The sequence below is a fragment of the Caretta caretta genome, chromosome 1, assembly GCF_965140235.1.
Source record: "Caretta caretta isolate rCarCar2 chromosome 1, rCarCar1.hap1, whole genome shotgun sequence".
Lineage (NCBI taxonomy): Eukaryota > Metazoa > Chordata > Testudines > Cheloniidae > Caretta > Caretta caretta.
Window position 1 is genome coordinate 123,446,691 of NC_134206.1, and position 26,274 is coordinate 123,472,964.

General features: G+C 40.3%; 1 protein-coding gene across 3 annotated transcripts in view; it reads right to left on the reverse strand.

The window, feature by feature from the left end:
• Window positions 1-2,387: 2,387 nt before the first annotated feature.
• The window catches only part of HERC2 (HECT and RLD domain containing E3 ubiquitin protein ligase 2), a 206,911-nt gene continuing 183,024 nt past the window's right edge, over window positions 2,388-26,274 (reverse strand). For all 3 annotated transcript variants that reach the window (XM_048858958.2, XM_048858973.2, XM_048858967.2), the window contains exons 83-93: window positions 23,547-23,686; window positions 22,374-22,561; window positions 21,389-21,586; window positions 19,011-19,094; window positions 11,889-12,030; window positions 10,720-10,914; window positions 10,517-10,629; window positions 6,983-7,173; window positions 4,806-4,911; window positions 4,041-4,253; window positions 2,388-3,379 (exon numbers count right to left, since the gene is read on the reverse strand). In XM_048858958.2, the coding sequence (XP_048714915.2) occupies window positions 3,107-3,379; window positions 4,041-4,253; window positions 4,806-4,911; window positions 6,983-7,173; window positions 10,517-10,629; window positions 10,720-10,914; window positions 11,889-12,030; window positions 19,011-19,094; window positions 21,389-21,586; window positions 22,374-22,561; window positions 23,547-23,686 (1,843 nt within the window). In that variant the 3' untranslated portion in view covers window positions 2,388-3,106. The remainder of the gene's footprint in view (window positions 3,380-4,040; window positions 4,254-4,805; window positions 4,912-6,982; window positions 7,174-10,516; window positions 10,630-10,719; window positions 10,915-11,888; window positions 12,031-19,010; window positions 19,095-21,388; window positions 21,587-22,373; window positions 22,562-23,546; window positions 23,687-26,274) is intronic.

A 26,274-nucleotide genomic window follows, 5' to 3' on the forward strand; every position in this document is an offset into this window, starting at 1 on the left:
CTGTCAACAAGTGGGAGAACAGGGACGTCGCCAAGGCAATGCAGCTTTGGCTCATCGATGGAAGCTGCATAGAGGAGGAGAAAAGCCCATGTGCAGCAGAACTGTAGGAGATACAGCAACTCCTCACTTAACGTTGTCGTTATGTTCCTGAAAAATGCGACGAAGTGAAACGAAGTTAAGCGAATCCAATTTCCCCATAAGAATTCATGTAAATAGGAGGGGTTAGGTTCCAGGGAATTTTTTTTCTTTTGCCAGACAAAAGGCATTATATACATTTTAAACAAGCAATTGAATACGACAGTCATCATTGCTGAGTATGAAGCTTGGTTGAGGTGGTGGAGTCAGAGAGTGGAAGAGCATGGATTGTCCGGCTGATCCTCCTGCTGAACTTTCTGAACTGGAAAAAACACATCTAGAGATTGTTTTGCTTTCCTTTTTTTTTTTTCTTGGTAAATTTCTTTATAGTAAGTCATTTAGATGACCAACTCCCCTAATCACTTTTCAGAGTAACAGCCGTGTTAGTCTGTATTCGCAAAAAGAAAAGGAGGACTTGTGGCACCTTAGAGGCTAACCAATTTATTTGAGCATAAGCTTTCGTGAGCTACAGCTCACTTCATCGGATGCATCACGATGTAGCTCACGAAAGCTTATGCTCAAATAAATTGGTTAGTCTCTAAGGTGCCACAAGTACTCCTTTTCTTTTTCCTAATCACTTTGGAGCTGCATTCCCTGTCAGGATCGTCATCACTCAACCCTCAGCCCACCCACTCCACCCCTTCCCCAAGCCCCCACCTTGACCTGCCTCCTCTCCCTCCCCCCTCCTCCCCCTTTACTTTGCACACTGCATCCTCACTCCTCCCCCTCCCTTCTGAACGCGGCAAGCCAGCTAATTGCCGCAGGCAGGAGGCAGGGAGGAAAGGGGGAGGCATGCCGAGTCCTCGCTCCTCCCCCCTCCCTCCTGCCTGGGGCAATCAGCTGGCTTGCAGCATTTAGGAGGCAGGAGGGAAGGGGGAGGAGTGAGGACTCAGCACGCAGGCTCCCCCTCCTTCCCCCCACTGCCTCCTGCCCAGGGCAATCAGCTGGTTTGCGGTGTTCAGGAGGGAGGGGAAGCCTGTGCTCCAAGTCCTTGCTCCTCCCCCCTCCCTCCTAAACACCACAAGCCAGCTGATTGCCACAGGCAGGAGGCGGGGAGGAGGGGGAAGGTGCTGATCTGTGGGGTCTTCCGGCAGGCGCCGGGGGGGGAGGGGCGGGGGGGGCATAGGGAGGCTGCCAGCTGTGGAGAAAGCAGGCAGCCAAACAATGTAATAGTGGAACATTGCACAACTTTAAATGAGCATGTTCCCTAATTGATCAGCAATGTAACAATGAAACATTAACCAGGACAACTTTAAGTGAGGAGTTACTGTACTGGTGTGACAGAATTATGTTACCAATCTGCCTGAGGCGTCAGGTGATCAGGCTGAGGCCGCAGTATCACTAGGGGAGGAGATGAAGGAGCACACCAAGTGACTAAGGTTTGAAGTTTTATTAATAAAACAACAGCAGCAAGTGCTGGGAACGCTCCCACATCACTCAGAGGAAGAAAGTGTTAGGGCCACTTTCATACTAACCCACTTTCATACTCACACATGCATGACCCGAGGCTGGCCAAGCCTGGGTGTAATGTACAAAGAAGAGGGAAGGGTAGACGAGAGTTCTGTCCTGTGCACAGGCCGTCTAATGTCCGCTGTTGATCTCCGATTTGCTTCAGCTCTCAGGACGGTTTTAAGTCCTGGGGTCTTTTGGGGGCGTCTCGTTCATGAACATCTGCCCCCCATGCTCTTTGTACCAGTCCAAACCAGCCTTCCGTGGCTTCCTCAGCGTTCCCTAAACACACCGGCTTCAGAGATGTAAAAGCTATTGTTTTTCCCCTCGCTGGCCTTCACCGTCTCACTAGTTTTCGCAGCCCCTGCAGTTCTGTTCAGCTGAATCCTTTCTCATTCCTGGTTGGAATCCAGGCCCCCGTCTTTCTTGGCAGGCAGCGGAGAGTTGGTTGTGTGCTGTGGCCTTCAGCATCTTATCTTCGGACCTAGCTGGAGTGTTGAGTTAACCCATTCCCTTCTCCTTTCCTCCCTCTACGGCCTCTCGTAACCTGCAAAGGAATCTTTCACTCCACACTCACACCTTTCACCCTTCCCCAAATGCCTTGTGATGCCTGCCACAGCGTTAGCAACATACAATGCTGGTCTATCTCCCCAGGGGACCCCCTGAGGGAGTGGCCCAATGGGTTGTGACACTGGGCTGCAGAAAAAGAACTTAGCATAGATACAGCCTTAAAGATTTAAACCATTTTACAGTTCTCTTCTACATACCCTCTATACATTACCATAAAAAGTCATACTAAAGTCTTTGTGACAGAAGTTTTATTTAGAGGGAAATTATAATTTTTGCATATACATGGCACAAATTAATTATATACAATACACTTTCCATGATAAGAATTATGATGCTGTTCACAGAAAGGTATCGATTTGAGATACATAATGCATAAGCTAAAATATACAAACAAGGGGATGTGGTGAACCTAATGACCTTTTTTGTTTAATTCCCTATAGATGTATTTCAAGGAATACTGATAATTTAATGTTCAAAAAGTTTTTTAATAAACAAACTTCTAGTAAAGTTAATTGAAATATTTATAATACTATCAGCTGTTGCACAGTATTTCCAATATACAATCAAGAAGTTACACATAACACAACATTTATTATGAAAAAAATCTATTGCACCCACAATTTAAAGGTTTCACTGCTTTTTCTGGATGCTGCACTACCATATGTATATAAACATTTACAACACTTTAGTAAACACAAAGCTTCTAAATGTAGTGCAGTCTTATGGGGGACACTCTCAACTCTTAAAATAAATGTTAAATGCCCACATACCGTGCCATTTATTCTAAGCAGATGTCTTAAGTTATACTCCATTATTCCTATTGTGAGTAACAAACGTTCAGAAGATTAGTATTCCTCTGGTTATACATATTCTGTACTCCTTTGCTCAAATGCTACTAGTGGTGTTTCATGCCTCAGTGCTTGTGACATATTTGTCTCTTATGTTATTTGCTTCAGTGTCCTGTTAAATAATCCTGTGTGGAGTCTGAAGCAAAAGAATCTGCATCTTCATTGTCGGAATCATCACTACTGTCATCAGCAGCTGGCTCTCCTGTCAGTGCTATCCGGGCATAATCATCAGTGTCTATGGACTTGCAGAAATGAATGGCATATTTCAGTTTTTCCTCCAGTACCTGCTTACAAGAATACCTGGGCAGTTTCAGCAGAAAGAAGCATGTATAGGACTCAGGAAGGAAATGGTCTGGAGGATTGTATTTATCCAAAACCTGTCAGACAACATGCACAAGCCATTAGTTTTATTGTTCAACAACACGGACATAACATACTAAAATAAGACTAGGATTAAAAAAAAGTAATTAAAAAAAAAATCACACATTTACCCTGATGTTAAGAAGACTTTTAAAAATAATAACTAAGCCAAACACATCTTCACACAAAATCAAAAACATGGTTCTCTATAGTATGAGGCTCTTAGAAATGAATAGTATATACTAAAGAACAAGCTAGATTCACTATGTAACTGGTAAAATATAAAAAAATCCTCCAGTGCTAAAAACATAGCTTCAGTGTATGAAGTTGAAACATTTAATAAGATAATGTGTCTCTTAAGTGAACACTAGCAAAATCAAGGGTGACGACTACTGAGGGAAACTCACCAACAGAAGCAAAATAGGCAGGAGGTGGTGGTTTGGAGGAGGGTATCTCAAAAATAAATAAATAAATAAATTGCCCATCACAGGAAATAGCCAGAGTTGGACCAAGGACAATATTTAAATGAAAGTCTGTTGCTTAGTTATGCATTTTGCATCCTCTATTGCTCTATAAACGCTAAAGTAAACTTGATATTAAACTTGTTTAGTGAAGTTAACACATTTTCCTGTCTGCCACCACTCCTTCATTACCAACCTGCAGGTTTCTTGACCTTACCTGAATAACAAAGTCCCGGCCTCTGAAGTCTGCAATAGTTCTAGGTAGCCTTGTCCTGCCCCATACAAAACGTAAGAAGAGAGATCGTTCTGTATTGGAGAAGGATTCCATCACCTCCCAGAACCACTGTATCAAGGAGGCGGTAGGTTCAATTCCCTTATATGTTGCTACAGACTTCAGAAGGTGAAGTGGGATATCTGGGCTTCCACATACCTGAAATTAAAACATGAAGACAAGAAAAAGAACTGATCAGAAATCAGTCAAAAGCAATTTGTTCCCTTCTTTCCATCAAAAAGTTTAATTAGCTTTTTCAATGACAAAATGAACATTCCAAACATCTACTAGTTATGGTCCATTAACTCCTTCAAACAGTGAAGCTTAGCATCAGGGACAATGACTAAACTTAACACTTTACATCTTTGAAGTGCTGTACAAAATTGAATTAGCCCTCAACAACTCTTTCAATGATCTCTTTCCAAGTCAAATGTCAGATTTCAGCAGTTCCTGGTTCTTAGCTCCACACTTAATCTATTACATCACACTGCCCAACTGCATAAAAAGTAATTCTTGTGAAAGTATGATCGGACAACTATATAAATATTTGCTACTCCTCTCCTTCACCTACAAACTACATGCAATCTACTATAATTAGACTGCATGTTTTTACTAGAGCTAAAACATGAGAGTTGGATCAGTAAGACTCAAGTAAATGGCCTAAATTTACATCATCAATCCAGCAGAAGTAGCGAATATGAAAACCTATACCATTGTTTCCAGTTCATATCCCGTAAAGAGGGAAAGAAGAGGAACAGGAACAACCCGGGCCATCCCTTCCCGAACTGCTGCAACTTGTTCATCAAATTCATGAAGCCTGTAGAAAGACATTTCAGCGGAAATAAGTTTCAGTGAACGCTTATCGTGATCATTTGAGCATTGTGCATTAAAATTAAGCATTGCATTGTGAATTAAAATTACAGTCCAAAAATCATTTCTTAATTATGCCAATTTGTTGCCTCATTTATACTAATCAATAAGCATTTGGGACAACAACACTTTCATATCCTGGGATACCCAGTTAGGCTCCTAAATGCAAATATAGCTATTTAATTAAAAGTGGCCTCAGTTTAAGAAGTGCAGAGCACCTCCAGCTCCACTGACTTCAAGATTCTGGCTGCTCAGTGCTGCTGAAGATTAGAGCACTTATTTATGTGTCTACATATGGATTCAGGAGCCTAACTCAGGGTTAAAAATTGGGCCTTAGTTTTTAAAATAAGGTTGGGATTTGCTTAATGTTTTCTATGCAGGAAAGAATTTCACCATTTTTGGAATCCCTTTTAGCTGCACATGAAGTATGAAAGTATGTGGGAATGCCAGTTATAAAATGACTAAGCTGTCTTCACATTAAAAAAGCTTAGTTAAACTTTCTCCGTTCTCGTTAAAGATTTTTCTTCTATGCTCTTGTCCAATTTAGGAGGTTCAAAATTTGGTGAACTTGGATGTAATAACTGTCAGATTAACAACTAAAATGAAAGTTGCGCAAGTTATCCTATATTAAAGGATTACACTATATTAAAAACTAGTTGCTAATACTCCATCTTTAATTATGATTTCATGTGCAAGATCCCATGCAATCTCCAGCAAAATGGACCTAATTTTTGCAAAACTTTGGCTAAAAGCCCCGTGTACGTATATAATGAAATGACCATTTCTGCCCCAAAGAGTTGACAATCTAATTATATGGAGGAACAGACGAGCACAAAGATGAGGGTGGAGCAGAAGATAACAGTCAAGGCTGTTTTTACTCAAAGTGGGGAGAGTGATGCAGTATTCCTATTCCTGGCAAACTCTGGCAGTCAGAAAAGCCCTTTGTGAGCCATGGGTAAGCAAGATAAAAATCAGACCATCCCCCAAATCCAGGGTCACAAAGCCACCTTTCCAACCCACACTCTTATCTTGAACTAAACCACATCTCAGCCGAATTGGAGTATATCTGCCTGACGTGTGATGGTTAGATGGCATTAGGCAAGAATTGAAAAGGGAGGATAAAATTTTTACTAAAGCTAATGTTAAAATGATATAATACATACGTTAAGAAAAGAGTGTCTGTACATTCGGGTATAGTGCTTGAATTATCCAAAAGTACAAAGATTTGTTTAAAAGTAATACAATACCTTTAGTACATAATCAGCAATAACCCAAAGAAGATTAATATATTTAATGATATAGTTTAGATATTAGCATCCAAATATTCGGATACATCACTCATGAAAAATTATACAGAGAATTGGTTGTAGAAAGCAAATATAGGAATGAGTGTAGGTTGTCCCTCAGTGATTGAGAATTTAGATAGGTTGTCTCTTAGAAGATACGTTTTAAAATTATATTTTAAAACAACTGAAGTCTCAAGTCAATTGCCAGAGGCAAAACTTGCTGTTTCAGTTTTGCATCTAAAACTGAATAGAAAGCCAAGGGAAAGATTGGAGTCCAGATGTAGCAGGCTCTTATGGTTCTGCTCCACATTAAAAGGAGACTAATGACAGTCTCCATTAACTGGAGATTCTGAGAGGACTTTAAGGATAAGCCCAAGTAGAACACATTACAGCAAGCAAGGCTGGAGATGACAGACATGGACAACTATTCTGAAGCCCACGTCAGAGGAGGCTGGATCAATCTCTGGGCAAGCCAAGATGACAAGAGACAGTTTTGTCCACCACTGTGAGCTTGAAATAATCCCCCCTTATTTTCTCAAGAATATGCCTGACCTAATGATTCCATTTTTTCCTTCTCAAAGGATATTGATTTACACTATAATGACAGGGAAAAGATTGGCTAATACTATACATGAAGCCAGAGCACTACATTGCATAGCATTGCGTAAAAGCAACGCTTCTATAGTTCCCACAATTTCTTTAAATCTAAACTAGTGAAGTTATTCAACAAACCTGTAGTTTATTGCCAGTCTCACATATTCAGCTCTATTATCCAGTGTAATATGGGTATATTTGGAACTCAATTGAATGTCTTGACCACTTGCGTTTGGAACTGTGAAGGGAAGGCTCATGGCTTCGAACTCTTCAGAAGTAGCTTCGTTGTCTCGAATGTACATAAGCCCAGGAATAAAATCTTTATCGACCTTTCAAAGGAAAATAAATCCATGAGCTAAAACTGAAGTTACTCATTCTTCACCTCTGTGTACTTTTCATATGGCACAGGAACATTTTTCACAATAGGACAAAGGGGACTAGTCACACAAACTACCCAGAATTAATAATTGACATGACGACAGTCATCCAACTGGCTTTTTAAGTAACAGAGTAGCACAGTATTCTGCATGAAACTTCATCGGTTTCTGTGGTCCAGGTGACCCCACCCTCTCCCGCAACAGAAAGGGAAAGGAAAAAGTATCTGCCAAGAAACCAGATCACCACTGAGACTGGATTTACAGGTGCCTCACATGGACTATTCTCTTGTTCTCAAAAGAACATTGCAACATCTCACAGGAGTCCTGCTTGGCAAGAGCATAGATCAATACATTAAGTGAATTCTCAGAGCAGTAAACATCAAACAACCTGACACAGATAAGAAAAAGGAGAATACATTCCAGAAGCAACAACAACAAACAATATGCACAAAGCAGGACCACTACTGTCACAGTTCGGGCTCGCTGCAGCATTGACCCCTCCTATCTCTGAGTGCAACTCTTCCAGATGTCATGCCTGCACTTCACTTCCCTGGTGCAGAATTGGGAATCCTATAGTTCTCCCACTCTCAGACTGGGTCGTGAAGTAAAGTACCCCTGTGTAAACCATGATTCCTCAGCAGGCCTGACTGCTGTTCGAGACCTGCAATACTTTCCTGTGACCAGTATGAAAACAGTGATCCAAAACAGCCCTTTCAGAACAAATCTCAACCTCAGAAATAAAATCATAACAAAAACTAAGGGATAGTAACAGAAATTGTCTACATGTCTAACCTCAAATTTAGGCAGGCATGTCTTATGTCAGGTACCTCAACCTCAGAGTGAGAAGGACAGTCTGCAACTCCTGCAGTTCCACTGTGTGTATGCCCACTACACCTTCAAGCTCAGGGGCTCAGGTTTTTTAATCTGCTCTAAAGTTCTTTGTTTCAGTTTTCCATCTTGAAAGTTCCCCTAGGGTTACATGCTAGAACCTTTCCCCAATAGAGCCAGCCAGCCAGTTAACCACCTGCATTGTCCTTCTAAGGACTGGTAACTAAAGGTCTACCATTCCTGTTGCAATTAACTCCTTGTAACCATACAGCATACATAAAAACAATCAGGCAAACAGAGAACATCTAATATTCATACAATACTACAGGCATCTTCAAAGCATATCAGTGAAAGAAAAATAAATATTTTTTAACAGTAAAAAACTGACTCAAGAGACAGGTAAGAACCTGGAAAAACATATGAATGAGGTGTTGTGAAGTTAAGCACTGCTGTGAGCTGAGATAATATGGCCCTTACAAAACTTCTCTGCTGACTGCAGCTGGAAAGGAACTGCTCTTGGAACAAAGATCCTAATAAAAGTGTCTAGCTCTTATATAGTGCTATTTGTCTGTAGATCTCATGGTGCTTTATAAAAGAGGTCAGTATCATTATCCTCATGTTACAGATGGGGAAACAGACACAGAAAGATGATGTAACTTGCCCAAGGTCACCATCAGGCCAGTGGCAGAGCTTGAAATGTCTCCTGACTCAGAGTCCAGTCCAGCGTTCTGCTGACTGGGCCACTGCCTCTCATAAGAGCATCTCTAAAATTTTAAATGTTCAAAGCTGTGGAGGTTCCTGCCTGGTCTCCTAGATGCATAAACTCAAGAGCAGAAATATACAGAAGTGTACCTCTGGAGATTAGCTTTTACTATAAGGGTAGCAATACAATTAAACTGCATAAAAGACCATCCCTTACACCACACAACTTCTTGTCCTAGAAGTCCATCCCAAACAATTCAGGAGCGGTGTGTGTACAATTTTTATCCATCTTTACTAGAAAGTCCCCTTTAAGCAACCAGTTTCTCATTTCCCTTTGTGATCGCTTATGACAGGCTTCACTGTGTTCTCTAATTCAAACAATTAGTTTAACTCTTTTCATAAGACTACAATTTATTTAAATTTCTAACTTTAAGGACAAAACAGAGCTTTACACTGGCTCAAAGATAAAAAGGTTAGTCAAAATTCAACCTCCATCTACAGCTCTCTCTCACTTTCTGTAAATTAGACCTAGTCAACACTTTAAAATTAAGGACACGAAGGTACATCACTAAGGAGTGTAAAAAAATTCAAACCCCTGAGCAACATGGCTATTGTCGACCTAACCCCCACAGTAAACACAGCCAGATCGGCGGAAAAATGCTTCTGTCAATGTAGCAACTATAGTTCAGGAAAAATCCCTTATGACAATGTACACACTGCATCTATACGGCAGGTACATGTTGGAATAGCTACAGCACCATAGCTGTGCTGGAACAGTCCCCATAAGGTAGACATGTCCTTAGATCTATGATCAAAAACTTTCAAGGTTCCTCCCCCACTCTGAACTCTAGGGTACAGATGTGGGGACCTGCATGAAAACCTCCTAAGCTTACTTTTACCAGCTTAGGTTAAAACTTCCCCAAGGTACAAATTAATTTTATCCTTTGTCCTTGGAATATCCACTGCCACCACCAAACTCTAACTGGGTTTACTGGGAAACATAGTTGGGACACGTCTTTCCCCCCAAAATCCTCCCAACCCTTGCACCCCACTTCCTGGGAAAGGTTTGGTAAAAATCCTCACCAATTTGCATAGGTGACCACAGACCCAAACCCTTGGATCTGAGAACAATGAAAAAGCATTCAATTTTCTTACAAGAAGACTTTTAATAGAAATAGAAGTAAACAGAGGTAAAGGAATCACCTCTGTAAAATCAGGATGGTAGGTACCTTACGGGGTAATTAGATTCAAAACATAAGAGAATCCCTCTAGGCAAAACCTTAAGTTACAAAAAAGACACACAAACAGAAATAGTCATTCTATTCAACACAATTCTTTTCTCAGCCATTTAAAGAAATCATAATCTAACACATACCTAGCTAGATTACTTACTAAAAGTTCTAAGACTCCATTCCCGGTCTATCCCCAGCAAAAGCAGAATACCGACAGACAGAGACACAGACCCTTTGTTTCTCTCCCTCCTCCCAGCTTTTGAAAGTATTTTGTCTCCTCATTGGTCATTTTGGTCAGGTGCCAGCGAGGTTACCTTTAGCTTCTTAACCCTTTACAGGTGAGAGGATTTTTCCTCTGGCCAGGAGGGATTTTAAAGGGATTTACCCTTCCCTTTATATTTATGACAACAATGTACACACTGCATCTATATGGCAGGTACATGTTGGGATAGCTACAGCACCATAGCTGTGCTGGAACAGTCCCCATAAGGTAGACATGTCCTTAGATCTATGATCAAAAACTGCGTACTTACCTCACTGAGATCAGCAATTGTTAGGTTCATCCCTGCCAGCTGTTTCCATACTGGTTCTGCCAGATTTAGGCTTAGAGGGCTGCCAGTTCTGATAGCAATGCCCAGCAGCACACCTAGACATGTAAAAAATATTTTTTAAATACTACACACTTCACATGCTCAAAGATTTGGTAAAATTATTACAGTGCTGCTAAGAAATTTACCCAGGAAACGAAACATGTTCATATGTAAGAGAGACTTGGCAGCAGGGTTTAACAGGAAGCAATCTCTATTTGCTCCAGATTCATCTCTTCCATTCGGGGTCACAATGAGGAGAGGGGTAAGCCCATTCTGGAGCTCTTCACACATTTCTGCTATTGATTCACTGTAACCTCCACCACAGTCATCCACAGACTCGCCTTGTGAAAACAAAAGTCGGTTTAAACATGCAGATCATTTCAAGAATGTTTCCAAATGTGGTCCTGAATTAAATTTATTAATATTTCTCTTTTGCGATGGATAAATAGAAAAATTGTATTTAAAAGCTACATTCTCATATTGATAAAATAATTTAATGCATTTTAAATTTTGGTTCTATAATATAATTTCCTCCTTGACAGACATGATTATTTTACAACCTTGTATAAGCGTTACCATAAACGGCCAGACATTTTAAAACATTTGCAAAGTTAGCATTTAAGAACTACAAAAAGAAACAAAAATTACTTTGCTTAATCAACATGACCTTGATTAAGAGTGCAGTTTCAATTAATCCTATTTAAATTATATTGTGATATTTTTAAGCTCCTGGTTAAACTGTATTCTCTCTTAAAGGTACCAGGTATTATTACTGTGCCACCATTGGGCAAAATAAGGAAGCAGGAGGATGGCAGGAAAAATAAAAGGTTCAATGAACATAAGGTTCTTAGGGAATATTTTAAAACATTAGTCTTTCACTTTGATAGTTCTAAAAATGTCAATATAGCCACAGATTGGAAGTTTATTAGCAACATCCTAATCTAGTTTACTTTTTACCATTAAAATGAAATGCAAATTGTGACTTTAGCGAAAATTAACTAGTCAGGTTCAATTTCAGACTTACATTTGGGTTAGAAATCTGCATCTTTGAGAATATTTGATTTTTAAAATGCATTATCTTTGGAATTTAAGATTACAATGATGGAAATATTTCTACTGATACTAGGTTTAACAAAACCTAAACATGGGGCCTGAATTTCTTGGAAAATGGCCTTTGCACTGCTCAACATTTTAAGCATTTTCTTCCCCCCCCCCCCCCCCCCCACTCTGCTAGAATACCACCCCCTACCCCCAAAAAGGAATAAAAGAATATGGTTATGGGGGAAGTAGGGTTGAGAAAAAAAGTAATTCTTACCAACAAACTTTACTTTCCAAACACGATGAGGTAGGAGAAGACTGTCTGGACTGAAGGAACTCATTTTAGCACACATTTGACCAAACACTGACTTTGTACCATCAGGACCAGCCAATCCACCTTTACTTCTAGAACGCTTTACCTAACAAGTGAACAAGTGCACGTTATAATGTGGCTGTACCACACTGTGTTACATCAGACCATAACAAAGTTTATTGAATACTGTTGACATGCTTGGCACTGTACTCACACAAGACTCTGTACCTATGCCAAGGAATTTACACAGACTAAATTTGAAATATACACTAATGGTCCAAAGTTCAATTTCAAATGGTCCATGGTTTTTTAGAGATGTAATCTCCCCTTCCTGCCAGGCTCTTACTACCATACATTCTCTTCCAACTGCCCCACCCTCCCCCAGGCACAAGTAGACAGAATCAGTCTAAATTTCCACTTATCACCTCCTACCAAGACATTTCCCCACCTCAGCCCTTCTGATCCATCACCCAGAGCAAATGTGAGGCAACGGGGGAAGAATGAACATAATGACCATATTGGATCAGACCAATGGTTCAGCTAGCCCAGTATCCTGTCTTCCGACAGTGGCGGGTGTCAGATGCTTCACAAGGAATGAACAGAACAGGGCAATTTATCAAGTCCAATACCAGCTTCTAGTAGTAAAATGTTTACTGACACCCACAGCACAGGAGTGCATCCCTGACTATCTTGGTTAATAGCCATTAATGGACCTATCCTCCATGAACGTATCTAATGCTTTTTTGAACCCAGTTATACTTCACAATATCTCCTGGCAATGAATTCCGCAGGTTGACTGGGTGTTATGTGAAGAAGTACTTTCTTAGGTTTGTTTTAAACCCTCTGCCTATTAATTTCACTGGGTGACCCTTGGTTCTTGTGTTATGTTCTTTTCACTTTGTTCATGCCGTTCATGATTTTATAGCCCTCTGTCATATCCCACCGCAGTTACCTCCTTTCTAAGTTGACCAGTCCCAGACTTTTTAATTCCTTCCCATATGCAAGCTGTTCCAGATCCCTAACAGTTTTTCTTGCCTTTCTTTGTACTTTTCCAATTCTAATACATCTTTTTTGAGATGGGGCAACCAGAACTGCACACAGTATTCAACATGTGGGCATACCATGGATTTATATAGTGGCATTACATTTTCTGTCTTACCTATTACTTTCCTAATGGTTCCTAAACTTAGCTTTTTTGATTGCTGCTGCACATTGAGGGGATGTTTTCAGAGAACTATCCACAATGACTCCAAGATCTCTTTCCTGAGTGGAACAGTTAATTTAAACCCCATCATTTTGTTTGTATAGTTAAGACTATGTTTCCAAGCGTCAAATGCAAAATAATGAACAACACTGAATTTCATCTGCCATTTTGTTGCCTGGTTACCAGTTTTGTGAGATGCCTTTGTAACTCTTTGCAGTCAGGTTCGGACTTAATTATCTTGAATAATTTTGTATCATCTGCAAACTTTGCCATCACACCGTTTACCACTTTTTCCAGATCATTTAGGAATATGTAGCATTTATGAATGTTTTAGGGAAAACATGTTTAGGGAATAGGGATGGATCCAGCTCTCAAGATTTATTTATATGCAGCCTTGCAAACCTCAGATTGTGGAAATTTCAACTTTCATTTAAAAAATAATACTTTTTCTAGCCTTCTGCAGAGATAATCTTTTAAACATGAACTGAGTGTAAATTGATCTGCAGAAAGCCTGAAACAAGGACTCAGAGGGAGAAATGCCCTGTTCCCTATTAATTTCATTTAAACGAGAAAGGACGACAATGCCCCACTGCAGTGTTAACCTTAACTATTAATGATCATTTTAGGAACAAGAGAGGAATTAAGCATGGGAATTGGGTGTTGCTGAAGGGAAGAAAATGGGGAGGAAAACAGGAGACTCACAAGGAGAGAACAGAAACAGAAAAGGGAAAAGAGAACCAAGACCAGAAGAAGTGGCAGCCTAAAAGGGGGAGAGGGTTCTCATCAGTGACACTGACAATAAGGGATTGAACAAATAAATAATAAATAGAAGTGCAGTGATGCCAAACTTTCCAGTCATATCTGTGGGAGATTAGGTATGAATTGAGGGAAGTCCTTAATTTATATCCCAACCGAGGGACAATAAGTAAACATGGACCTCCTTCAGATCACTTTTACACTGAACACATCAGTAAGACCAGACTTCAAAAAGGATGCTGAAAAATTATTTAAGGTCTGGTAAACATACCTATCTATCATACCTACATATATATATACATACATACATATATATATACATACATATGTAAACATACATATATATCTAACATACCTGATAGAGACTAAAGCAGCTCAATCAATTTAGTTTATCCAAGAGAAGGTTAAGAAGTGACTTGATCACAAACTACAAGTACTTATATGGGGAAGAGATTTCTGATAATAGATGGCTCTTTATCTAGCAGAAAAAGAAATAACTACGGCCAATGGTTGGATGCTAAAAAAATCAGATGGGAAATAAGGTGTACATTTTTAACAGTGAGGGTAATTAACTATTAGAACTTACCTAGGGTAACATGATGGAAACTACATCACTTGAAGTCCTTAAATCAAGACTAGATGTTTCTAAAAGAACTCCAACAGAAGTTATGGGCTTGATGGAGAAGTTACTGGGTGAGGTTCTATGGCCGGTGTTATGCAGGAGTTCAGACTAGATAATGGTCCTTTCTAGCCTTCACATCTATGACACCTCTGGGCTAGAACAATGCTTCTATTCCTGACACAAAGTGGTACCCAGCAGCTACCAGTTTGTTTCAGGTGGGATTGGGTTTAAGGATCCAAGTTCAACGAAGAATGGAAGGACAGGGGAAAATCCTGTTTTCATTAACCTACTCCACAATGGAAATAACAGGCATGAGGACCCAAACATCTTAGACACTACTGTCTCCTCTATAAAGCCCTTCTTAATTCATGATATTGTGGAAACTGTGAATGCTGCAATTATTAGGCTTCCACTGCAATTTTGAGAGTGGGGGCCTTGGCTGCCCGGGAAGGCCAACAGTAGGGGGCCCCGCTCCCAGTCCCAGGCCGCCACTGTCAGCCCCACGTGACCAACAGGGAAAAATCATGGAAATGTAATAATGGACCTTATAACTGCAAATAATAAGGTCTATTACTTTTCCATGATTTTCCATGGCTTGTCCACAACTCAGCTGCAATTTTTGGATAATTATCCCATGATTCAAATAGGACCTTACTTATTTAAGTTATAGATATGAGGAAACTGTACTACTGAAAGGTAATTTGAGAGTATAGGAAGTAAACACAATTAGAAAGAAGCTAAAATGAAGATGCTCTTAGTCAAGCTTCTCAAAAAAAATTCAAAGCTGCAGCACGCTCTTTATATTACATAGAATTATGTCAGAAGAGGTGGGCTAGCAAAAAGCCTTTAAATATTTATAGAGAAATCCCTGATGTGAAGAGGTAGCAGGCAGTGGAGTATAAACAAAGCAGAATATAGTTCTGGTCATTAACAAAAGTGCCAGATCATTGCAATTTTCAAAAAATTAATTTGGCTGATCTAATTCCATAAAAAGGTAGATTTCCAACTTTCTACATTATGTACCATAACATGAAAGGGAAAAAAGCAAAAGGACTATATAAGTTTTAGTTCTTGTCAGTTTAAGTGAAAGAGTACTTTACTATTCAATGTTACAGAAATATTTGCGGAAAAGGCCTGTCTGGCCTAAGGCTTGGCATTACATTTTTCAACATCAATGACGTGGGGGAAGAATCCTCTCATAATAACCACATCCCTCAATGTGACCACATGTGATACTCAAGAAAGGACAAGAGTTTAATATCCTGTTCCCTAAGTATACTTGAGGGCATTTTAAAATGCGCTTCAGTCATATGAGTTTATCTTGATTTTGCTCACGTGACAATGTAGGGATATACAGACGTCAGAATCTATCAATGTCTCTTGATATTATGCAACTCCTTGGATTTACATGAGATGGTCCTTACATGTGCTTGTCACACTGTCAAGCACAAGACGTCTTGATAGTTGTAGTCCACCCCACAAGTTTTGATTACCACCACCACTCCATGCCCTTTGCACCAACTACAAAGTGTTTAAACCTACTAAAAGGGAAGTGCACAACTTTGTATCCCAAAATGCTGCCTTGTATACTAGATCTGGAAGCTCTCTGGTGTAAATTCAATCCTATTAAATTGCAGGGATCAGACAATGTAGGAAATAACCAAGCTACAAAGTGACTTGGAGAGATTAGAGCATTGGGGGCTGTAGACAACATGGGGGGAATCAGTATTAATGAATGTGAAATCTTACATAGAGAGGAGAAAAAACAGCAGTTGCCAAGAGGAAGGTGAGGGAGGAAGGGTTGAATAGCCAGCCACATATAACACAATCAAGCACCCACACAAGTGGCCCAAAAAATTACCTTTTTGCCAAGATGTATAAATCTGTGCCACAAATTTAAACAAAATGACAATTTTCCTCATATTGTATAAACCCTAGCTTGTTATTCTGCTATTTAGGGGGTCTACAGGAGATCAGCACTTCATGGCTGACTGAAAGGTGGCTTACAGCAGAATGAAAGACTGAAGATCTAGAAGGTAGTAGGAGATGGTTATAGTAAATACAGCTGTCATTCAAGGCTCCTAAATTGTGCAGGTACAGAGCTCTGCTCCTGCAAAATTAGAGTTGGTCATGGCAGAAGATTTCCTCAGATGTGCAGCCCGTAAGTCATTCAAAGGGGAGCTCCACTCCCACAGAATTTAGGATCTAGAATGGATGATATCATCCTTTCATCTTAGAAATCCCTATCCCTGAATGGCTTCACAATCCCCTGCTCCCTCCAAAGCAGTGTTCAGCTCCTTCTACCCCTTTCTATCATTTTTTCTTACTTCTTAAGAACCAAGCAGGCTTTCAAATGATTTGATCAGTTGGCATTGCTACATAATTGCCAATCAGCCACAGAAATTAATACAGCCCTGTTGTACACAAGGGATCCCACGCTGCACAATGTAACTCTAACGTGCCAGAGTACACAGAGTAATAGACATAAATAAGCAGCCATCTCCAGCACATTCAACCAAGTTTATTTTATCTCTCTAGTAGTCTCTCTGACATTTTGGATAAGTCTACATAGCAATGTAAGCCTAATGTTAGTGGGACTTGAGTCAGCTGACCCACGTCAGGGAACCCTGGGCTTGAGCATCTACTCTGCATTTTAACCCTAGGTTAAGGGATTACCTGACCCATGCTGGAACCAAAGTAACCAGGTCCATAGCACCTCCCCCGCTCACAGTGTCGACACTGTAGCCCTATAAACCTACTGTACCGTGGGAAAACTAACTGTGACGGTGCGATGGATGGGACTCAGGTGCCCACAAGGAGCACGAGTACTTAAACTGCATAATTGGCTCCTTTGGTGGCTGTCTCAGTAGAATGGCTGCAGTTTCAGAAGGCTTTATACTGATCTGTCATCTGATCTGAAAATTGGGCTCTCCACTCCTAGGCTGAGTCACACTGGTAGTAAAATATCCATCTGCCCCTGTTCTGAGGATAATTAGGACGTCAGTCTCCAGGGCTGTCAAACTATTAACATGAAACTTTGTGATTCTTAATTTTTAAACTGGGCTGTTCAATGAAGGGATTTTTGTTTGTTTTTTTATTTTGTCTGTTTTGAAGTTTCAGAGGAAAACACACACACACGCCTGGCTGCTGTGGAACGGTGAAGGGCAGCCCCAGGCCTTGGGGTGCAGTGTGCTCAAGTACCCACTGCGGATCCCTTATTCCTGCCCCTGCCACCCCTGGGGAGGCAGGTATAAGGGATTCCCAGGAGGAGAAGTTTGGGGCTGGCTCCCACTCACCACCCTCACAGTACACACTGCCTGGGTGCCTCTGGACACGCAGCCCGAGGGAAGGTGGGGGAGGGACAGAGAGCGGAACGGGACCAAGCGGCTGCTTTGCAGGCAGTGGAAGTGGCAGAGCTCCCGGCTCAGGACAGCTTGGGGAGTGATGACTCCCAACACCCCGTCAGCTGGGAGTCACCTCCCGCCCATCAGCTTTGGTCTTCACTAAAGGGAAGCTCTGCACAGGAGCAAGGAGGAGCCTGAGACACTGACACTGTGGGAAGGTTTTAGGACTGGCTCCCACACACTGCCCTGACAGTGCACGCTGCCTAGACACCCCTGCATGCAGAGCCCCAGGAGGGACAGGGGGCCAGCGAGAGACCAAGTGGCTGCCCAGGAGGGTGTTGGACTCATCCTTCCCCAGCTGTGCAGAACCGAGAGCTCTGCCACTCCCCCTCCCTGCAGGGCATCCACTTAGTCCCGGCTCTGCTCTCCTGCCCTTGCTCCCATGGTCCCTCCTGGGGCTGCATGTGCAGGGGTGCCCGGGGAGCATGCATGGAAAATTGGTTGTGCTCTTTGACCAGGAAGCAGCTCTATTTGCAAATAGCTTCTTCTGATCCATCTCCATTGAAAACCCTACAGGCTCTCTCATAGCATGCTCATAGACCAGGGTTCAGCAGACAATGGGTTAATGCTGATCTGAGCTGCAGCTGTTTGCAAAGGGAGGTGTGGCTTCCATTTGCAATAGAGTACAACAGACTGCACCACATATTGTAGGCATAGAGACAACTAAGGAAGTTTCCCCAAGGAACTCTGGGATACATCTGGAAGACTGTGACCCGAGTCAAACTGGGGCCACGTGCACATAGGAAAGCAATAGGGCTTGGACCCTAAGTCACAGCTTAACATGGGTTTGGACCCTCCAGCCCTGCAGGGTCCTGGGACCATATGTTCGCGCATGGGTATGAGGATGCAAGGGGGGGCGGGAGGGTTCAGGCTTGAGCCCAGGCTTACACTGCTGTGTAGACACACCCTCAGTCATTAAACAAAGCACTGTAACTGCCAAAGGGAAGTTGCGGAATCAAATCTAGTGGGGTGCAATCCATGAGAGGATCACTCACTTAAAGCGGTCGTCCTCACAAGAGCGCATAATTAATCTCATTCGCTTTTGCGCTATAAACACTAGAGTTAGCCACACATTACAATCACAGCTTTAGTTACATTACCTGTATTCTATTGAGTTCTACAACTGGCCCATGCTGACGATCTCTCACCATAGTTGCTTGCACAACCTTTCTGAAAGCTGCCTCCTAAAAAATAAAAATATAAAAAAGTATACATAATAGAGCAGTGCCAAAATTACAATACAATTCTAAATCTGCGGGCATTTCAGATTTAAACATATGCTTAATTCCGCTCAGGGGAGCGGGGTGGTGGGGTGAATACAACAGAGATTTACCACAGAACAAGAAAACCTGCATCTTGCAGTCTTAACCCTCAGGAAGATCCAATCAATAACAAGGAATAAATTGCACAAGAAACCGTTACTTAGTGCCAAGCTGTCCGGAGTTTCTCAGGAGTGTGGGTACCAACCCCAAGGCAGACTGTGAAGAAGCAGTGCACAAACCCCCAAACTGGCTGTGAGTTCTATACTTCAATTTCACCAACCAAGTATCAAGTGTGAACTCCTCAAGCCCTATAAAGCCTTAACATGGAGTCACAGACAGTCCCCTTGGGCACTCGAGTCAATCTTGCCACCTAGGCAAGCTCTCTCTTGTGACAGACAGCCCTTATACCAAAAATTACAATATACAGGTTACTCCTAGTTCCAAAGGACCAGTCACTTACCCCAGGTCAATTTCACCCTAGATCTCTCACCAAAGACAACCCTTGTAGCCAATCCTATAATAAACTAACTAAAGATTTATTAACTAAGAAAAATAAATGAGAGTTATTTATCAGATTAAAGCAGGTAAACACACACACACACACACACACACACACACACAAATGAGTTACAGTATTAGTTCCAAAAGGTAATATAATTCTGTCCATCCCTCCTTTCTGGGGTCCTCAAAAAGAGACTTTGGGGGAAAAGCTAATGGACGGCGACACTGGCTAACTGAAAGATGAGAGAAGGGGAAGGAGCAAGCTTCACCATCGTGGATGACACCCCACCATCTCCTTTACCCTGATCCTGAACGATGCCCTGACCAGACCAGACTAGAGAGAGGAAGCCAAATGACATTGCCACCTTCACCAGCTCTGGCTGAATCCTGAACAGCACCTGGTACAAGAGACTGTCTCTCCTTCCCTCTCTGACCCACTTCCTTTTCCCTCCCCACCTTATTTTTTCACTTTCCTATCTCTCTCCTTTTTTCCTTCTGTCTAATAAGAACCTATGTTAGCCAACCAAAACTGCATATTTTGCAATGCTGCTGTAACCAGAAAGGTAAGCTAAAACAATGCCCTACACACTACAATGCTGGTACAAGTTTGCCAGGTCTCCACGTGGCTGATAAGACCATGAGCTGTGTTTTTCCAGCAGTAAGACTGCAAGTGAAAAATCAACACCAGAGACAGAAGCTGCATTTTTTATCTTTGCTAAACAAGAGGGCTTTTCCTTCTAAAAACGCTCTCCAGCTAAAGGGAAAGGGAACAAGGGATGTTTAAATTGAAATCTTATTTAATAATTTGCATTTTAAATGCTTTCATGTTTTTTTCCTTCTTTTTGCACCTTAATAAAAGGTGAAAAGGATTCCTTATGGCGTGTCTTCCACAGTACTAGGCAGGCTGTAGTTTCTGTATACCAAACTCGAAATCTTGTTTAAAACTCTTTAATGTTGGCAAGTGAGTGGGTTAACACCTTTGATTCTCTGGGCCCATATATACCATGTAAATTAACACATCATCATCCTCCTGAGAGCTGGAGCCTGCTGTCCAGCTGCCTCATCCCTGGGTCCAGTACTGACTCCCCCTTGCTTAAACACACATTCTCCCGCAACTCCACCCAAAGGTGTGAGCCTTCAAGTTTTACAGTTTAACTCTCTCAGAAGGCACAAGGACACTGTAAAGCACAGACACATGGACACTGACATTTAGCACAGATTCTAGCACAACTGCTCTTTTATTCAACAGATAAAGCACAAGAGACTGTTCATGTTCTAACTCCAGTCAGGCTGAAATGTATTTATCACTGCACACTTCTATTGTATCAATTAGCTAAACACCAAGTCATTGCATCTGAAATTCAAAAACAAATGTGGCTCCTTGGAAGAAGTCCATTTAGTTTTATTCTCTCAAGGGAAGTTCTCGGAGAATTCTACTAAATTAGAACAGAAAACTTAGAATTTAAAACTAACTGATAGCAGCAGCCTACACAATCCCTACAGAATTTGAGAATCAAGTTGTCAAATTCCACTTGCCACCTGAAATTATAACATACACCAAAAGCTATGATGTATTATTTATATTGCTCACGCATGAGCTAAGATACATAGCTCTATTCCATTTTCTTCAGAAAATATTTAAACAATGTATATAATTAAAATTACCATAATCTAAGATTTTCTTTGAAAATGCAAATACAAATCCTGATAAATACCTTTCCCTGCGATATCAGAATTCCCCGTAAAGTATCAAACCCAATAGAGGGTCCCTGGCCAGTTTCATCAAGGTGTCCTTCGAGATCAAACATGGGAATGCAAGGACAAAATAGTTCAGAGATGTGATGCAGTAACAACAGTCTGTTTCTCAACGCAATTATTGGTATTTCCTGTAGATGGTTGTACTCCATAGGAACCTATGATGGAACAATCATATTGTTAAGATTGAACACATTTAGTTACTGTATGTGCATGGAACAATTTACAAATTAATAATTTATTAAGTAAAGGAAATACAAGAAGATTTTGATTTTAAGAAATTAAGATATTTGCTTTTTTGGACTGTCAGCACTAAAGACAGCGTAAATTCACTTGTATATAAAACATTTTTCTAGTGTCACTAAGCTGAAAAGATTTAAAAAGTGTTATATGTGGCATTGGAATGTGGAAGTGGGAATTATTTTATCACTTCAGATTTTAGAAGTCCTCCTATAGGGGACTCTTATCTGTACTTTTGATCCAGTCTATTGTACATGATGGGCAAGAGCAGCAATGGAGTGACAACATTATAGCAGTGGAAGAAAAAGTGAAGGAAAATATTCAAAAAGGGGTCTTTCAAACCCAAAGGGAGCAGTGGAAGATCCACTAAAACAAACGGGAAAGTCATCAAACTTTCATAGCATTAGTTGAAAGCTGCACTTGAATTTCTTTCGACTTTCAAACTAAATTAACGATGGTCCTTGATTGGCAGCTAAAAGACAAAAGATATTTCTGCCTAGAATGGTGGAATACCTCTATTTGAATTTGGGAAGAGGGACAGGAGCAACAGAGAGAGATCTTAACAAAAAAGCAATGAAAGCCTTGATCCAAAGCTAAAACCATGCATTTTCTTAGTTATTTAGAAAGAAAAAACAGCTACTACAAAGTTTTAATAAGTGCATTAACTAAATTTCAATATCCAACTTTACTAAAGCAAAATCTTACTTGGGTAGGAAGCTTGCCAGCATTAGCAGGTTTACTAGTCGACCAGGCTAAAGTATGTGCTGACCCACAGGCAACTCTGTTTATTTTTTTACCCTGAAGTGCTGCAACCAACCGGGGTCTTTGAATAGCATTAGTTGTCCCATCTCCAAGCTGCCCTTCATCATTATCTCCCCACGTGTACACTTCACCTAAACCAACACAAACATGTTTACTTCCCTCAGAGAGAAGAATGAAAATAAAATTTACTTCTTCTGAAACTCTCTGGGGCAGGGACCATCTTTTTGTTGTCTGTATAGCAGATAGCACAATAGTCATGCTCCATGACTAGGGCTCCTAGCCGCTACAAACAAAAATTATTTGTTATCTCCATGAAGGAAACACCCAGATTTACTAATCAATCAGAACTGAGACCCCATTATGCTAGCTGCAGTACAAACATATATAAAGACATGTCCACTGCCCAGTTTACACACTCATTTAAGAGGACATACACCAAGTATCTAAAACACAAGGAGGAAATTGGGAAGCAGGACAAGAATTACAGCGATAGAAAACACTACTTGCTGTCTATATTTGATAGTTCCATGGCAGACCAGACTGATTAAATTAAAGGAAAGCTTAGCCACCATGCATGCCTACTTCGTAATACTTCACTAGCATTTTTGTAAACTTGCTAATTAAATGCAGAAACAATTCTACTGGAAGGAACATTTAATCATTCAAACACACTAAAATGAATGTAAGCTGCTCTATAAGACACAACTGTTTGCTTCCATACTTCATTTACCAAGTTAAACATCTCAGCAAGCTGAAGAGACTTTCTATGTAACAAAAAAGCTTAGTGCACTCATTTAAAGCTCAACAAATTTGTAATTACTGTTAAAGCTATATGGTTTTCTTTAGAGCATCTCAAATATTTTATGAAACTTAACTCTTATTTCTTTCAAGCTAAGTGACTGAAAACCTTGAAAAATTGTGTGCATGCCCTTTTAAGATCACCAACACAAACCAAAATTTGTTGCTTGGGAAGTATGCAAATATGTCAGAGCACAAAAGGAGGGCAGGTTCTGACCCATTAGAAATGTTGATCCATCAGATTTCAGACTTTTTTAAAATGTTTCATTTTTCAAAATAAAGTTTATTAAGAACGAGTAAAATATTTGTTCTCTATACCGTCTTCAGTGCAGCAAACACAGTGCAAAGAGCCAGTAGCTATTGCGATGACTTTCTTTCCTTGCAGCCCTTGTACTTGTCGAGGTCTTCTCACATGGTCATCAGATCCATGGCCTAATCGATGATAATCTCCTTTACCCCTGCATACAGATAACATAACTAGTACAAACATTTTTCCCAACCTCACAGTTATAAAAGGACTTTTTCAGATTTGTACGATTTAACTCCATAAAAATCATAATACTTTGTCTTCAAGTAGACAGGACTTTAAAAGCTGACCTGTTGTTAGTAGATTGGGGACCAAAAATCAATTTGTACTCAGTCACCATTATACCAGAAACTAGTGTTTTAGGCTGAGATTTACACATATAGGCCAAATGTGAATTCATCATCATGAACACTTCTTTCCATATAAACCAATAACCAAACTTATACTGACAGGTTTCAGAGTAGCAGCTGTGTTAGTCTGTATCTGCAAAAAGAACAGGAGTACTTGTGGCACCTTAGAGACTAGCTAGTTTATTAGAGCATAAGCTTTCGTGAGCTACAGTTCATTTCATCGGATGCACAGAATGGAACATATAGTTACACACACACACACACACACACACACAGATAAGTTGGAGGATACCATACAAACTGTGAGAGGCTAATTAGTTAAGATGAGCCACAAAAGTTTTTTTCCTCCTGCTGATAATAGCTCATCTTAACTAATTAGCCTCTCACAGTTTGTATGGTAACCTCCAACTTATCTGTATGTATTATATCTTACTATATGTTCCATTCTATGCATCCAATGAAGTGAACTGTAGCTCACGAAAGCTTATGCTCTAATAAATTTGTTAGTCTCTAAGGTGCCACAAGTACTCCTGTTCTTTTTGCAAATTTATATTAAGTATTTAGCATACAACCTAGGACTTTGCCTCCAAATATGTCAAATGTGAGGCAGTGAGGGAAATCCTCTTTTCATCCTTTGTTCCTATCGTATTGATGTGGTTTTGCTGACACAGTCACAGATGTTTATTCTCCTTTGTATACCATATATAAATATGTAATATACATAACCAATTAGACACCACCACAACATACACAAACTGCCATATAACTCTGACCAACTCTCCTCCATTCTATCCACTAACACATTATTTCAGTGCTAACATTCCAACACCTTGAGCAAGTTTCAAATGGTCATTTTTAACGGAGATGGAGGGAAATGTCAGACTGACAATAGTTTTTCTTCTTACCTCACCTCCCCAAATTTGGTATCAAGGATTACAAATGTTCAATCCTGGACCAATGGCAAATACAAGATCCAGTAATTTATGACCCATCAAGTCTACAAACTGACTTTATACATTTTGAAAGTTAGGAATCTCCTTTCCAATAATACAAGACTTCTTTTTACTTTGACAACTCAAAAAATATATGAAACTTAAAACTTGTAGGAAGATTCCAAACTATGAAGATTCAAACAATGAACTAAAAATGCCGAATCAATTATGAAATGCAAACCCCCTTGACCACAATTTAGGGTCACTTTTTAACAAATGTCTAATGCTATCATTTTTAATTTTCCCCATATACTCCCAATCTACTTGACCCTTAGGGGCACGTTTTTACTAATCTATTAGGAATTTCTGCACTGAAGTCTCCAGTGGACATTGCCTGGAATGTATATGCTGTGCTTAGGTTTTTCAAGGCAAGACATTCATGCCTTTCACTCAAACAGGAATGCAATAAGATCATCAAAGAGAACCTATTCCTTGAGAGAGGGGAAGACAATGCATTTCATGGAACTGAAGGAACTTAAGAATCTATGAGGTTGTAAGGAATATCCACAATTGCCAAGTCATCTTATCAAGTGCATAGAGAGTGTAATAATGTTCAGATGCATAGTACATTAAGGGCTGTAATTAAGAGGACTGTGATCAATTGTTCTCCATGTCTACTGAAGACAGGACAAAAAAAAATAACAGGCTTAATCTGCAGAAAAGGAGATTTAGCTTAGATAATAGGAATTATGTAATTATAATGGTAGTTAAGCTCTGAAATAGGCTTCCAAGGGGGATTGTAGAATCCCTATCATTGGAGATTTTTAAGCAACTGTCAAGGTTTACTTGGGTCCTGCCTCACTATTCAGGTAGGACTTGGCTTCTCGAGGTCCCTTCCAGCCCTATATTTCTACGATTCTGTGTGTGCAAGTTTTTGTATAAAATAAACTATCACCACAGATATCCTTCATGAATATAATTCAAATCACTTCTGTGTAGACATTCAGCCATTTTGAAGTATAACTTAATAAGCACCTGACTGTAAAACCAAATTTGAATATTTTAAGGCATTTTAACCAACATGATTGCAGACATATCCAGAAAATGTACAAAGAGACAAGAGTAGGAAGGAAGACGAGGAAGAGGTGGGTGACTGTCACTCCGAATTTCAGAATCCTATTGCTAATTATTTATATTTATTTATTTATTATTATAGCAGAGTCAGAGGAGGAAGCAATAAAGATAAGCAAGGGTGAGATAAGTACAGAGAAGCTACTTTAAAGGAAGGAAGAACCTAAGTGGGAGAATACAGACAAGCATTAATTATGCCTGTCGTAGGCTAAGTTATAATTAATTTAACCTAAGAATGGATATTTATTAGGGCTGTCAAGTGATTAAAAAAATTAATCGTGATTAATTGCACAATTAAAAAAAATAATCGTGATTAATCGCGCTGT